Source organism: Vicugna pacos, chromosome 26, assembly GCF_048564905.1.
Source record: "Vicugna pacos chromosome 26, VicPac4, whole genome shotgun sequence".
NCBI classification, from domain to species: Eukaryota; Metazoa; Chordata; class Mammalia; order Artiodactyla; family Camelidae; genus Vicugna; species Vicugna pacos.
In genome coordinates this window covers 6,075,202-6,089,384 of record NC_133012.1, presented here as the reverse complement: position 1 = coordinate 6,089,384, position 14,183 = coordinate 6,075,202, and the positions used below count along the sequence as shown (strand labels likewise).

The 14,183-nt window shown below is 56.4% G+C and overlaps 2 protein-coding genes across 3 annotated transcripts in view; one reads left to right on the top strand and one right to left on the bottom strand.

Annotated features, from left to right (window-relative positions):
• ADGRA2 (adhesion G protein-coupled receptor A2) overlaps positions 1–8,999 on the top strand; it is a 33,627-nt gene extending 24,628 nt beyond the window's left edge. For both annotated transcript variants that reach the window (XM_072950273.1, XM_072950274.1), the window contains 11 exons: positions 474–672; positions 1,168–1,317; positions 1,430–1,591; positions 2,303–2,527; positions 2,715–2,931; positions 3,490–3,698; positions 4,338–4,465; positions 4,738–4,861; positions 5,307–5,452; positions 5,972–6,061; positions 6,277–8,999. In XM_072950273.1, coding sequence (XP_072806374.1) covers positions 474–672; positions 1,168–1,317; positions 1,430–1,591; positions 2,303–2,527; positions 2,715–2,931; positions 3,490–3,698; positions 4,338–4,465; positions 4,738–4,861; positions 5,307–5,452; positions 5,972–6,061; positions 6,277–7,546 — 2,920 coding nt within the window. In that variant the 3' untranslated portion in view covers positions 7,547–8,999. The remainder of the gene's footprint in view (positions 1–473; positions 673–1,167; positions 1,318–1,429; positions 1,592–2,302; positions 2,528–2,714; positions 2,932–3,489; positions 3,699–4,337; positions 4,466–4,737; positions 4,862–5,306; positions 5,453–5,971; positions 6,062–6,276) is intronic.
• Positions 9,000–9,081: 82 nt separating this feature from the next.
• Positions 9,082–13,593, bottom strand: BRF2 (BRF2 general transcription factor IIIB subunit). Its single transcript, XM_006201134.4, has 4 exons — positions 13,343–13,593; positions 12,582–12,641; positions 11,331–11,652; positions 9,082–10,402 (listed from the first exon to the last, which is right to left on the bottom strand). The coding sequence occupies exons 1-4, from the start codon at positions 13,494–13,496 to the stop codon at positions 9,673–9,675; spliced, it is 1,266 nt and encodes a 421-aa protein (XP_006201196.1). The 5' UTR covers positions 13,497–13,593; the 3' UTR covers positions 9,082–9,672.
• Between the last annotated feature and the right edge of the window lie 590 nt (positions 13,594–14,183).

Here is a 14,183-nt window from a genome sequence, read left to right as displayed (position 1 = left end):
TTGTATTTAGAGACCATATCTTTTTGTATAAAACCATCCTCTGAGATGTGCTGTGCACAACAAAGGGTTTTTGTTGTTTTCTGGTTTTTTTTTTTTGCTTCTTTACACGAATATTTTTCAAAGTTTTCCCACTATGAGTATCACATTTTAATATCCCAGTGGCCCCTTCAGTGAGGCAGAGCAGGTGATCTCCCCATCGTACAGCTGAGAATACTAAGGCCCAGAAAGGATAAGTGACTTGAACTCAGGACTCCAAGTCCAGCCCCTCCAACACCAGTGCCAGCCCTGTCTCAACAAACGCAGACTTAGAAAGAAGGTGGAACTTGGGAAGCCCTTGATTGCCAGTCTGAAGACAGTCTTCTGGACCCCTCCCCCAGGTCCCAAGGGGTCTGGCCTCACAGTTCTAAGGGCAGGGGAGGGACCCTCATCCTGAGGAGCCTGGGTAATCGGAAACTTCCCATCTCTGTCCCCAGGTGGCCTCGAACTCTGGCTGGCATCACAGCCTACCAGTCCTGCCTGCAGTACCCCTTCACCTCGGTGCCCCTGAGCGGGGGCGCCCCTGGTACCCGGGCCTCCCGCCGCTGTGACCGTGCTGGCCGCTGGGAGCCGGGGGACTACTCCCACTGTCTGTACACCAACGACATCACCCGTGTGCTCTACACCTTCGTGCTGGTGAGGCTGGGAGAGGAGGGGAGCTTGGGGCGTGGGGAATGGGAAGGAGAGAAGCCTGCTGGGCCCACGGGGTCCGGGGAGGCCACCCTCGTGGCTGCTCCGCCCTCCTCAGGATGCAGCCAGGGGCCAGGGGGCCGGCACATCTTGTGGTGCTCCCTCCTCTAGCCCCTCTGCCAGGGGATTCAGAACTCCCAGGGTCACACTAGGGACATGTGAGCCCCTCTCAAGCATCTGTCCCCCAGCACAGCAAAGGCAGCCTTAAGGGGGAAAACAAGGACAGCATGATGTCGTCCCATTGTCCTTAGGCCGGTGGCAAGAGCAGTGGGTGGCCCTGAGTCAAGGAGAGCTCGCTCCTTACATGCTCCTCCCACCTGGACTAGACCCCACTCCACGGCCCTGTCACCCTGAGCATTAGCACAGAGGAAGGGGCCCCCGGGGCCGTTCTGGGGTAAAAAGACCAAGACTGGACAATGCCCTTTCTTCCCCACACCCTAGATGCCCATCAACGCTTCCAACGCGCTGACCCTGGCCCACCAGCTGCGAGTGTACACAGCCGAGGCTGCCAGCTTCTCTGACATGATGGATGTAGTATATGTGGCTCAGATGATCCAGAAGTTTCTGGGTTATGTCGACCAGATCAAAGAGGTGAGATTAAGTCCAACCTGTGGAAACCCCCCGCCCCGCATCTGCTCAAGCCTCTGGCACCCTGGCCCTGGGTCCCCAGCCCTCAGTGACTCCCTGTGCCCTCCCCGCCCAGCTGGTAGAGGTGATGGTGGACATGGCCAGCAACCTAATGCTGGTGGACGAGCACCTGCTGTGGCTGGCCCAGCGCGAGGACAAGGCCTGCAGCGGCATCGTGGGTGCCCTGGAGCGCATCGGGGGGGCTGCCCTGAGCCCCCACGCCCAGCACATCTCTGTGGTACTGTGGGTCAGCTGGGTGGACCCTCCTTAGGGGTCTGGCACAGGGAGGGACCTTAGAAGCAACTGGGAACAGCCCTCGTTATCCGGGAGCAAGTCCTCCAAGTGTGCACCTGCTGTGTGCCCAGTGAGCAAGAACACTGAACACAGTTGTGCAGAATCAAATCCCGAGTCATCAGGAGCAGTGCAAGGGAGAGGGAGGCCAGTGACACCAGTTATGCATGGCTTTACGGGTGGGCAGGGAATGCACAGGAGGAAGGGGAGGAGGAGAAGAGACAGGAGGAAGGCTTGGGAGCAGGGCAACAGTACCAGGAGGGAGTGAGGGGTGACGGAGACTTCTGTTCCCTGGGAAGAGGGGTATTTCCAATGGTGGGCCTAAGCAGAGCCGGGCATAGCATCTTCTGTACGTGTGAGGTTGTGCTGGGCAGTTTGGGAGATACAAGGAGGTGGGACGTGGACCCTGCCCTCTGGCCCAGTTGGGGCAGAGCTAGGACGGGTTAAGAGGTGAGCCAGATACAAGGTGGGTGTGAGTGGGTGGGAGGACGGGACTGCAGAGTGGGAAGAAGGTGCCGTGGCCGCGGTTGGGAAGACCACCGCAGACTGCCTGGCTTGAGAGACAGAGAGCAACCAAGGGGAGGGCGTCGGCCTGAGCAGATCTGTGGTCTCGGGCAAGAGAAGGCTGAGAGAGGGGTGACCAGGTCCCTGTCCCCAGAACTCAAGGAATGTGGCACTGGAGGCCTACCTCATCAAGCCGCACAGCTACGTGGGCCTGACGTGCACAGCCTTCCAGAGGAGGGAGGCAGGAGCGCTCGGCGCCCGGCCCGCAGGCCCCAGCCAGCATCCCTTGCCTGAGCCAGAGCCCCTGGCTGACCAGCAGCTCCGCTTCCGCTGCACCACCGGGAGGCCCAATGTTTCTCTGTCGTCCTTCCATATCAAGGTGGGCACCGGGGCAGGGAGGATGCTGATGCAGGCATCAGATGCAGGTGCCTGGGGGCGGGGGGGGGCGGTGTGAAGGGAAGCAGGGCTCAGAAAGGGGGGCCAGGAGAGGTGGGAGGAGGGGCTGGAGGACACCAGTGCCCCAGGGGACCCCAGATGTCTCTGAGGAACTCCTGTGTCCCCCCCAGAACAGCGTGGCCCTGGCCTCCATTCAGCTGCCGCCCAGTCTGTTCTCATCCCTTCCGGCTGCCCTGGCCCCCCCAGCACCCCCAGACTGCACCCTGCAGCTGCTTGTCTTCCGAAACGGCCGCCTCTTCCGCAGCCATGGCAATGCTTCCCGCCCTGGAGCCGCCGGGCCTGGCAAGAGGCGTGGTGTGGCCACCCCGGTCATCTTTGCAGGAACCAGTAAGGGCTTGAAACCCCCAGTTACCCACCATCGCACTGCCCGGGGTTCCCTCCCACTATGTGCCTTGTGCCTTTGTCCTGCCCTTACCTCGCCTGCACTCTCGACACCCTGGTGGAGGTGATGAGGATGGTAGCCCCGCACCATTTTGAAGGATGATGTGGGGCAGAGACATCCTTTAAAGGAAGGTATTGGTGGAGAAAAGGCTCAGAAGACACTGGATTTCATATCCCAGATTTGCCAGATTTCAAAAGGGCTGTAGGCACAAATCCTCCACCACATATCTTCCTCCGTCTTGTCCCCGACCGACCGCAGCCCCAGAGTCCTCCCTTCCTGGGCATGTTGCCACCACTCACTTGGCACTTAGGGTGGGCCACCTCCCGGTACTTTTGATTTTGACTCATCCTTGTGTCTCCCCAGTTAGGCAAGGACCTGGGGGGCAGGCCTGCATCTGGCATATATCCCCCAAGCCTAGAGCAGGCATCAGTGTTCAGTGCATGAGCCCGCCTCCTGCCTCCGGGGCCTGTGTGCCCCTGAGCGGACCCCTCCCTCCCCCATAGGTGGCTGTGGTGTGGGAAACCTGACAGAGCCGGTGGCCGTTTCCCTGCGGCACTGGGCTGAGGGCGCTGAGCCTGTGGCAGCTTGGTGGAGCCAGGAGGGGCCGGGGGGACCCGGAGGCTGGAGCTCCGAGGGCTGCCAGCTCCGCTCCAGCCAGCCCAACGTCAGCTCCCTGCACTGCCAGCACCTGGGCAATGTGGCTGTGCTCATGGTGAGTGTAGTGGGGGCCGGGGGCACTCTGATCACTGAGGCCACAGAGAAATGGGCCTCGGGGCAGTCAGGACTCACGGGGAAATATCCCTCTGGTCTTCCCCACACCTGTTCACCTTTCAGGAGACAGGGAGGTCCTGCCTCCACTCCCACATCCCGACATGGAGAGAGAGGGACCAGGAACCCCCCAGCCTGGTCTTCACAGCCTGTCCTCTCTGACACCCAGATGGTTAAAGTGAAAAAAAAAAATCTGAGATCCTTTCTTCTTTCTAGGCCTCCTCCCCACTCAGCCCTGTCCAGCTCCCTAGCCCCCAGCACATCTCATAGCCCGCCTCCCCAGATGCCGAGCGGGCATGCAGCTCTACCACAGAACCTTCCCCCTCCTTCCTCAACACTGATTTGTAGGCTGGGAACCTGAAAAGTCCCAGAAACGCAGGTCATTAACACTACTGAGACTGACTTTCCTTTCTAAGAGTAGATGTTGGGGTGCTTACATCTTTGCTGCCTGGATGGCCTGAGGCCCAAAGCTGACTGGGCTTGGGAAGAGGGAAACTGGCCTAGGGGACTGGCCAAGACTCCACGGGGCGGCCTCTCTACCCTGGGCTTCCTAATACTCCTCTCCTCTCCCCTGCCCTCCCAGGAGCTGAGTGCCTTCCCCCGGGAGGTGGGGGGCCCAGGGGCAGGGCTGCACCCCGTCGTGTACCCCTGCACAGCCCTGCTGCTGCTCTGCCTCTTCTCCACCATCATCACCTACATCCTCAACCACAGGTGGGGGCTCCTGCAGGGAGGGAGGGTGCGGTGGAAAGGCCACAGGGGTCACTAAGTACTGGCAAGTGTTCCTTTCCTGGGCTCCTGCCTAGCCTTTTACTTGAAGGTTCTGGGGCTGGAAAACACAGGGGTTAAGGGATCTGTCACATTCACACCCATGCACATACATGGATATCTGCTTTTCCCCCTTTGGCTCTGCCAGTGACCCTGAGAACCTATGGGCCTGACCTTGGGTTGGGTGGCCCATTAATTAAAGACTGTTTCTGAGGCAGCTCCATCCAGGTGTCCCGGAAGGGCTGGCACATGCTGCTGAACCTGTGCTTCCACATGGCCATGACCTCCGCCGTCTTTGCTGGAGGCATCACACTCACCAACTACCAGATGGTCTGCCAGGCGGTAAGCAGGAGAGGGGCTGGGGTGGGGGCCCCAAGACTGATGGCAGCCCGGCATACAGTAGGAAGGCACATGGGAAGAAAGGGGTGCTTGTGCTAAGAGGCTCCAGCTCCACTGTTCTGTGTCCAGCCCTGTGGGGAAGGTGGGCATGAGAGTAGGGGGCAGAAGGAAGCAGAGAAACTAGGAGACAGGACTTCAAAGTGGAGAGTGGGGATTTGCAATGGAAGAGAGGTTGGAGATGAGCCAGGTAGCAATGGCAGGGTCATGGAGAGTCCCCGGCATGGGAGAGAAGCTGGGGCTGGAAGGAGAGAGGGTAACAGCAGGGACAGAACCTTGGGGAGGATCTGGGTGGAGCTGGGGGCTGGGCACATGGGAGGCGTGGAAGGTCACTGCAGGGCTGAGGTTCTGGGATGGCCGGTCCCCCAGCCTCAGTGCTTTGACTCCCCAGGTGGGCATCACCCTGCACTACTCTTCGCTGTCCACACTGCTCTGGATGGGTGTGAAGGCCCGCGTCCTCCACAAGGAGCTCACATGGAGGGTGCCCCCTCCACAGGAAGGGGACGCTGCGCTGCCTGCCCCCCGACCCATGCTCCGGTGTGTGCCTCCATCTGTCAGCCTTGTGGAGGGAAAAGGCTCGGGGTTGGGGGATACGACACCAAAATTGGTTCTCGCAGGGTGGATGCAGGGTGGGTGGGTCCAAGGTCCTGGGAGGTCACACTCCAAAGACAGAAGAGGCAAAGCCCTAGATGGCGCCAGGTTGCCCAACCCCATGGAGGGGGAGCATCCTTGGGGTTTCAGGCCTGACAAGGCCAGGAGAGAAGTGACTCCAGACAACATTAAGCAGGGATCCTGAGAACCTGAGCGGCACCCCTGGTTTCTGCACCTCTTAGGATGACAGCAATTCTGGCCTCTATCCCTTAGAACAGTCTTGGCCAAGTCCCCTAGGGATCTACTGATCCTGCCCTGTAGGGGGCCTTGCATCTCTGGCAAAAAAAAAAAAACAGACAATTTTTAGGGAAAAAAGAGGTGAGACAGAGACCCTAAGTTGAGGGTTCTGAGAACCTGTCCGCCCTCGATCCCCATCTCTCACGCCCAAACCCCGTTCCTCCCCAGGTTCTATCTGATCGCCGGAGGGATCCCACTCATCATCTGTGGCATCACAGCTGCGGTCAACATCCACAACTACCGTGACCACGGCCCCTAGTGAGTGTGCTGCCTGCCCACCCCACACCTACCAGCCCCGCCCTGCTGCCTCCTTCACCGGCAGGGGCAACTGCCTGCCCCCGCCCCTACTCCCGGCCACCCACCCCTAGCCCCTGCATGTTGACCAGTCTGCCTCTCCACTCACCATAGCCTACCTACCCACCCACCCAGCCTCGGGGCCCCACCTCAGACAAGCTGTCCATGTCTCCCCTCAGCTGCTGGCTCGTGTGGCGTCCAAGCCTGGGAGCCTTCTACATCCCGGTGGCTTTGATTCTGCTCATCACCTGGATCTATTTCCTGTGCGCCGGGCTGCGCTTGCGGGATCCACTGGCACAGAGCCCAAAGGGGGGCGCCAGCAGGGTCTCCCTGGAGCCAGGGGAAGAGCTGAGGGGTTCCACCAGGCTCAGGAGCAGCGGCCCCCTCCTGAGTGACTCAGGTTCCCTTCTCGCTGCTGGGAGTGCAGGGGCCGTGACACCTGGGCCTCCAGAGGATGGTGACAGCCTCTATTCCCCGGGAGTACAGCTGGGGGCGCTGGTGACCACGCATTTCCTGTACCTGGCCATGTGGGCCTGCGGGGCTCTTACCGTGTCCCAGCGCTGGCTGCCCCGGGTAGTGTGCAGCTGTTTGTATGGGGTGGCGGCCTCGGCCCTGGGCCTTTTCGTGTTCACCCACCACTGTGCCAGGCGCAGGGACGTCCGGGCCTCCTGGCGCACCTGCTGTCCCCCTGCCTCGGCCTCCCGCGCCTCCCCGCGAGCTGTGCCTGCCGCCCCCGAGGACGGGTCCCCGGTGCTCGGAGAGGGGCCCCCGTCCCTCAAGTCGTCCCCGAGCGCTAGCAGTGGCCACGTGCCGCCCCCGGGCCCCTGCAAGCTCACCAACCTGCAGCTGGCGCAGAGCCAGACGTGTGAGGCGGGGGCGGCGGCCCGCGGGGAGGGGGAGCCCGAGTTCACGGGCTCACGGGGGGGACTCGGCCCGCGCCACCCCAACAACGTGCACCACGGCCGCCGGGGCCACAAGGCCCGAGCCAAGGGGCACCGCGCGGGGGAGGCGGGCGGCAAGAACCGGCTAAAGGCGCTGCGCGGGGGCGCGGCCGGGGCGGCCGAGCTGCTGTCCAGCGAGAGCGGCAGCCTGCACAACAGCCCGTCCGACAGCTACCCGGGCAGCAGCCGCAACAGCCCGGGCGCCGGCCACCGGCTGGAGGGCGAGCCCATGCTCACGCCGTCGGAGGGCAGCGACACGAGCGCCGCGCCGCTCCCCGAGGCCGGCCGGCCGGGCCAGCGCCGCAGTGCCAGCCGCGACAACCTCAAGGGCGGCGGGGGTGGCGCGCTGGAGAAGGAGAGCAAGCGCCGCTCGTACCCGCTCAACACCGCCAGCCTGAACGGCGCCCCCAAGGGCAGCAAGTACGACGACATCACCTTGATGGGCGCGGAGGCGGCCGGGGGCGGCTGCATGAAGACAGGCCTCTGGAAAAGCGAGACCACAGTCTAGGGTGGAGGCGGCCTGGCCCCATGGGGGCCCTCAAAGACGTCTATCGGTACGTCCCCAGGTTTGAGGCAGTAGTGCCTTGCTGCGTCCGGGCTCACCAGCTTTCGTCCTGGACCCTGAGGAAAGGAGAGGCAGAGGCTGCCACTGCCGAGGGGCCATCCTGCGGAGTAGCGACAGACAATCCCTGAAACTCAGGCAGGATTCAGTTCCGTCCCAGCCCAGGCTAGTTTCGGCAGTACCTGCCGTCCAGGGGTGGGAGGGGAGGTCCTATCAGCCTGTGGAGTGACCAAGAGTGGAAGGGACAGCACAGGTCAGATGGATTCCTCCTAAGGTACTCCCCACACCTGTCCACACCGTCTCACTGGCCGCCATCAGCCCTATCATGCAAACATAGATGATGGGAGCCTGAGAACACTTCTGTCCTCACTGCTCTCCTCTGAAGTCACCCATCTGTGCCCAGATACAGTTTTTGGCTTACAAGGGAGCCAGCCTACTAGATGAGTCAGACAACCAGGGCCAATGGGAGGGAACAAGGTGCTGCTTTTCAGATTAACTATGCAAGAGGAGAAGGTGGGGCGGGGTGAAAGGCGGCAGTGGGGGAATCAACTAGTTCCATGGAAGAGGGGCAGGTGGAAGGGTGCACAATTAGGACTAGACACCATTCCCACAGGACTGGCAAACCATACAGCAGGGCTCAGAGGTGGCCTTCAGGACAAAGCCAAGGCCTGACACCTAAGAAGCTGACTGCCTGATGCCTGGGGATGATCTGAGGGAAGTCGAGAGAGGTAGTGCTTAGATCTGGGGCCAAAGCTAGTCATGCCCTAAACCCAGTCCTACAAACCATGCCCTTAAGAGGGGCTCCAGGGCTAGGCCGCAGCACGGGAGGAGCACTTACTGTTCAGTTACAGAACTTGCATCCCGCCAAGGGACCGAGGAAGAGCACGTCCCTCCCTCCATGAGGCCCCATGGGAGAGGCGCTCCAATCATTGGATCTCCAGCTCTATATTAAGGAGAAACTTCCAAAACATCAAACCAGCTTCCGGCCTTATAGAAGCCTGAGCCAAATCCCCGAGGCAGGGGTAGGGCCCCTGCAGCTCACCTGGGGCCTCCACCCTCACTACTTTTATTTAAACACCAGCACTCACATTTTCCCCCAACCTAAAAAGCCACCACCAGCCTTTGATCACAGGACCCAGCAAGAGCGGAGGGAACCTTGGGCCTTGTGAAGCCACAGGAGAACCAGGCCTGGTCCACACCCCCTCCCAGGCTCCACGTCACCACAGCCTGACCACTAAGGCGCGAGAAGACGCAGGGGTTGGGAGAAAACCCGCACGTGACGGGATGGATCCTGTTATTTATGCTTGCTGCACAGACAATATTAGAAAACAAAGCAAAAAGCGAAAAAAAAAAAGCTTTGTATTATTCGTCCACATATGCTGGCTGCTGTTTCCATACCCTGCCGACGCCTTAGCACTGGAGAGCTTTTTGCAATACGCTGGGGAGAGGGGAGGGAGGGAGGAAAAGTGCCAAAGAAAACATGTTTTTAAAAGCTCGGGTTTTATACAATAGAATGTTTTCTAGCAGATGCCTCTTGTTTTAATATATTAAAATTTTGCAAAGCCCTTTGAGCCATGACCTTACTCCACCCACGGCCCTTTCGTTATGTGGGAGAGGATCTCTTGACACCACACACATGAACCCACCAAAGCCTCTGGATGGACACAGGGCAGAGGGCTGCCCAGTTCTTGTCCTCTGAGGGCTGACACGCTGAGAATGCCAACTGCTCAGCCCCATCAGCCCTGCAGTAGGGTATCCAATTCGAACCAGGAGTAGGAGAGCGCCTGACAGTCTCCTAACAGTCCCAGAGGAAAGCCAGCCCACAGAATAGGAATACAGACAACCCACTTTCTGGGACCAGGGGATGGGACTCTCTCCGACCCAGCGTCCCTGCCTTCCTTCTGACTTCTACTCCAGCACCTGGGCTCCCAATAACTGCAGAGCCTCTCTAGGGTCCTTTAAACAAGAACAGCAATACTTAAGGACTTGTATACACTGATTTCTCTAGACACGTTGGGCCTGTTATCAGGCTGCTATCAGAAGGGTCATGTGCCCATCACCCCGGATGTGCATCAGGGAGGGTTAGGAACACTCATGGCAGCCTGTCTAGCAGCTTGGGCTCTCTGGAAGTCCCTGACTTCCTGAGGGGTACGCAAATACTGCTCGATTTCACTATCAGAAATGTTCTCATCTCCGGTGACCGTGGAGACAGGCAGGGTGGGACAGATCCGCTTTGGGGGCTTCAACATGCAGGGTGGGAGGAGGAGAGCAGGGCTTGCTGGCCGCTTCCCCTCAGGCAAATCTAAGGAGCTTCCCTCCACCGACTCTGTTCCCTGTCCCTGCCCCTGGCCTCGGCCCTGTAGCTCCTTCTCCCCGATGTCTGTCCCTGCCGTTCCATCTCGAAAAGCCTTCCGGACCAATGTGTGGCGATGCTGGAGAAGGTCACCAATGTGCTTCACCACAGACCGTTTGTCAAGCTTCAGAACCTGCAACCAGGCCAGCTGCTCCGCCATCCGCAGCAGCACGGCCAGCAGCTCCTGCAGGCGGGAGGAAGCAGGGTAGGGCAGGTCCACGTTCGCCAATTTACAAAATCGGGCAAGGGAACACGTCAGCCGATCTGAAGGCTGCAGTGACTGCCAAGCCAGGAAAGTAGCGGCGGTGATGACAGGCAAGGGATGCCGCCCGGTCACCAGCCACGTCTCATCCGCCAGCTCCACCAACTGCAGCGTTCGAGATAGCATCTTCTCTTTGTCTTCCACGTACTTGGCTGGCACAGATGGGGAGGCTTGAAACAGTTTGAAGCTGCAATAAGCAAAATGAGGGTCTGGTCTCAATACCTATGGGGAACTGCTCTTCCAAGGTGAGGAAGATGGGCAAGCTAGTCTATTCTCCTGGGAACACTCAAGCTTGCTGGGCACAAGTTTATCCTGGTACCAAGGGAAGACAGGGTGAGTTTCCTGATAGAGAGGGGAAGGGCAGGAGGATGCAGAAGGGAGCTAACATTTGTTGACTGCCACCCCCCATCAGCCATTGTTCTGAGTGCTTTACAAACGTTCTCCTCTCATCTACTCCACACTCCATTCTGTGCATTTATAGTTGAAAAACTTGCCCCTAGTCACCCAGCTAGAAAGTAACCAAGCTTCAAACCCCCGACTATTTGACACCAATAGCCTTTGTCTTCCACATACTTGGCTGGCACAGATGACAGGGCTTGAAACAGTTTGAAGTTGAAATAAGCAAACTGAGCGTCTGGTCTCAATACCTATGGGGAACTGCTCTTCCAAATATTTGTCAGGCAAAAAGAAAAGAACACAGCTACTTACAAAAAAAAACAAAACAAAACAAAACAAAAAAAACACTTCTAACTCCAGCTCTGTCATTTCTTAGCATCCCTTCAATGCTAACTGCAGATGATCCTGCTGAGACAGGGTTGTATGCAGCCAAGCAGGCCGTGTACAATATGACATGTGGAACCCAGGAGCCCTGTGCCAAGGTCAATACCTACATTCCTACATCATTAGGTTCCTGTGAGAGCAAAGGGATTTGAAAATTCTAGCATTCAGGAAATGTAAAATGGGATTAATCTGGTTAGTACTAGGCACCAGAGAAGGAGAAGAGATTTTTCTCCCGCACCCTTGTAAGATGAGCTTTGGTCCAAAGGAGATGGTCAGAGGTAAAAGGATTCAGGTCTAAACCCATCCCATCCCAGTGTCTCCCACTAGGCAGGTACCTGCTACAGTAGGTCTTCACCAGGTCTACCAAGCACAGAGACGGCACATCCAGTCCCAGGAGTTTCACTATCTGCATGTAGGTGCCAGAAAATACATCCAAATCTGCATAGAGCAGGGTGCAGATGGTTCCCATGGTCAGGGGCCAGTTACGCTGCCGGCAGGTAATTAAGACACAGCACCCCACCAACACCTCCTTCTTCTGCAGCCTGGCAGCTCGGATGCCAGAGTGCCGGTAGGCCTGTTGGTAGTAGGCAACTGCTGTGTCTTCAAATGTTGGTGGCAGCTGCAGAACTCGACAGAGGTCTCTCACTCGGCGGAGACCTAAGAAAACCCACAGCAGGAGAGAGGGGTCCCAAAAATACATTAAAAGGATCATACACCATGACCAAGTGGGATTTATCCCAGAGATACAAGGACTTTTCAATATCCATCCATCAATGTGACACACCATATTAACAGACTGAAGAAGAAAAGCCATATGATCGTCTCAGTTGATGCAGAAAAAGCTTTTTATAAAACTTAACATCCATTTAAAATAAAAACTCTCCAGAAAGTGGGCACAGAGGGAACATACTTCAACACAATAAAAGGACATATATGACAAACTCACAGCTAACATGGTGAAAAGCTGAAAGCATTTTCTTTGAGATCAGGAACAAGACAAGGATGCTCACTCTGCCCGTTTTTATTCAACATAGTTTGGAAGTCTTAGCCACAGCAATCAGACAACAAAAAGAAATAAAAGGAATCCAAATTAAAAAGGAAAAAAGTGAAACTGTCACTGTTTGCAGATGACATGATACTACACAGAGAGAGCTGAAAGGAGCCACCAAGCAGCTCCCAGCAATTTCTGCTAAACTTGCCTCAGATAGCAGATGCACAAATAATGGACCTTTCTACAATAAAAGTGACACTTGGTGAGGTCATTCTAAAGGCATAATAAAGACATCTGTGCAAAGAAGTCACATTTCAGCGCCCATCTTTTGGAGGCTGGTTTGATTTGGGGCCAGGCCAAGCCAAAGTTTGATCTGGGCTCTTTGAGTCAACTTCACACATATCCTCAAGAAAATCTAAACCTTCTACTGATTTGCTACCTCTCTTAGAAACATCTCCATCCTTTATTTCTAATTACCATTCTCTTCTATGCTGCATTACACGGTAATGCTGAAAACAGGAAAGGCAAGCAGATGGGCTGGACCATCAGGAGAACTTTTTTTAAAGCCACTGTATCAGAAAAGGTTGATTCTTACCTCGTTGCTGGCTGCGACTAACTTGTTCGTTTTCCCCTGTGCTTCGGGAATAGGTTACTTCTGTAATATAGTGGACAAAAAATAGCTTGTTTAGATTTTATTCACCAAATCCCTGCCCTCCTGCCAAACAAAACACGAGGAGCAGAACCAAAATCATCAGGTAATCTGCTCCCTGTCTCACAAAAGGTGCCCATCTTTACACCTTAAAGGTCCATCCTGCCATCTATGACCACAAGCAGTACTAGAGACTGAGGAAGATCAGGACTGCAGGAAAGTAGTTCCAAATGTTCTAAATTTCTACTTGTCCTTCCTGTACATCCAATACAGGCAATTTTCCTGCCTGCAGATTTTGAGGGCTGCGTTGGTCAGGGACTTGGAAAGCAAAGAAAAAACGATGCTTTTGTCAATCAGTGTTCAAAATTACTTCGGGGTAATAGTATTTTCTGTATTCACAAGGAACTGACCCACAATCCTCCCACCATGTCCAGATTAAGTAAATTGAGTGGAACTTTGTTTCTCTCTTTGCTCTACTTATTCCAAGTTTATTAATACCTACTACATATACCATACACGGTGCTAAGGAAACACACGTGAACGGCAGTTCCTGACTTTCTGTAGCTCACTCGTTCACTTTAGACCGTTTTCTCCCGTATTTAAGTGTGTACATGACAAGCAGAGGACAGGAGATAAGCAGAATCTAACGTCAATCCCTCCACCGCCCCAGGCTGTGCCCAAGGCCCTGGAAAAGCCGGCCCAAGTACCTCGGAGGTTGCCTTCGTCACTGAAGGTGGTCGTAAGGACTCCCTCGGTGACCACGCAGCCACATTCGGAGCACACCAGCTGGCTCTGCGAATAGTGCGAGTCTTCCACGAGCTCAGTGGAGCCGCAATCGGGGCAGCGGCCTCCGCCCGGCATCTCACAACCCGTCCAGAGCCGAGGAAGCTTCCAGACAACCGCCTCTCACGTCGACAACAGCCACAGTGCAGAAACAGGAAGTAGGAGGGGAGCTTTCTAAGCTCTGCACCTTTCTCTTCCGGTCAGAGCGACGGCAGTACCATAGGTAGTTCCCTCCGCGCCTGCGGCGGCGCGCCGCTTCCGGTCCCGTTCTCCTTCGGACTCGGGTAGCAACGTGAGCTAAGCGATGAGGTTCCTGGTGTGGACTGCGTCTTCAGGACGCAACCTGTAATTAGTTCCAAGTGGGCCAGACTAAGGGTTGCATTTGGGTGCGGTTACCACCTACGTGTACTCGCATAACGGAGAAGAAATTATGGCCATCCACAAACGTCTCTCCTTTCTAAAGCGCTAAGAGAATCGCAGATTCTCCGCTTCTCTTTCATAACGAATGTTTACTTTTGCCATAGTACAAAATTTGTGTCTAAAAGGGAGAATAGCGTAGTGAAAGAGCAGGAAATTGTGTTCTTTACACAGCAGCTTCCCCTCGAGCAAATTGTTTGCTGTCTTTGCATTCCATTTTTCTCCAATGTAGAATGAGAGCATTATAAGATAAAATGGGGTGTGGGGGTGGCGAGAGAACAAGGATGTTGAGTTAAAATCCAGAGTGGCAACCTCAAATGCTTTCAGAGGCGAGGCAAGGAATGTCTA

What these genes read in the sequence shown, in the direction of transcription:
- BRF2 (XM_006201134.4), bottom strand. Translation starts at nt 13,496, where the DNA reads ATGCCGGGCGGAGGCCGCTGCCCCGATTGCGGCTCCACTGAGCTCGTG. An exon ending in TAGTCGCAGCCAGCAACGAG is followed by an intron (nt 11,653 to 12,581) that starts GTAAGAATCAAC and finishes GGGTTTTCTTAG; the next exon opens with GTCTCCGCCGAGTGAGAGAC. An exon ending in GTGAAGACCTACTGTAGCAG is followed by an intron (nt 10,403 to 11,330) that starts GTACCTGCCTAG and finishes TGCTTATTGCAG; the next exon opens with CTTCAAACTGTTTCAAGCCT.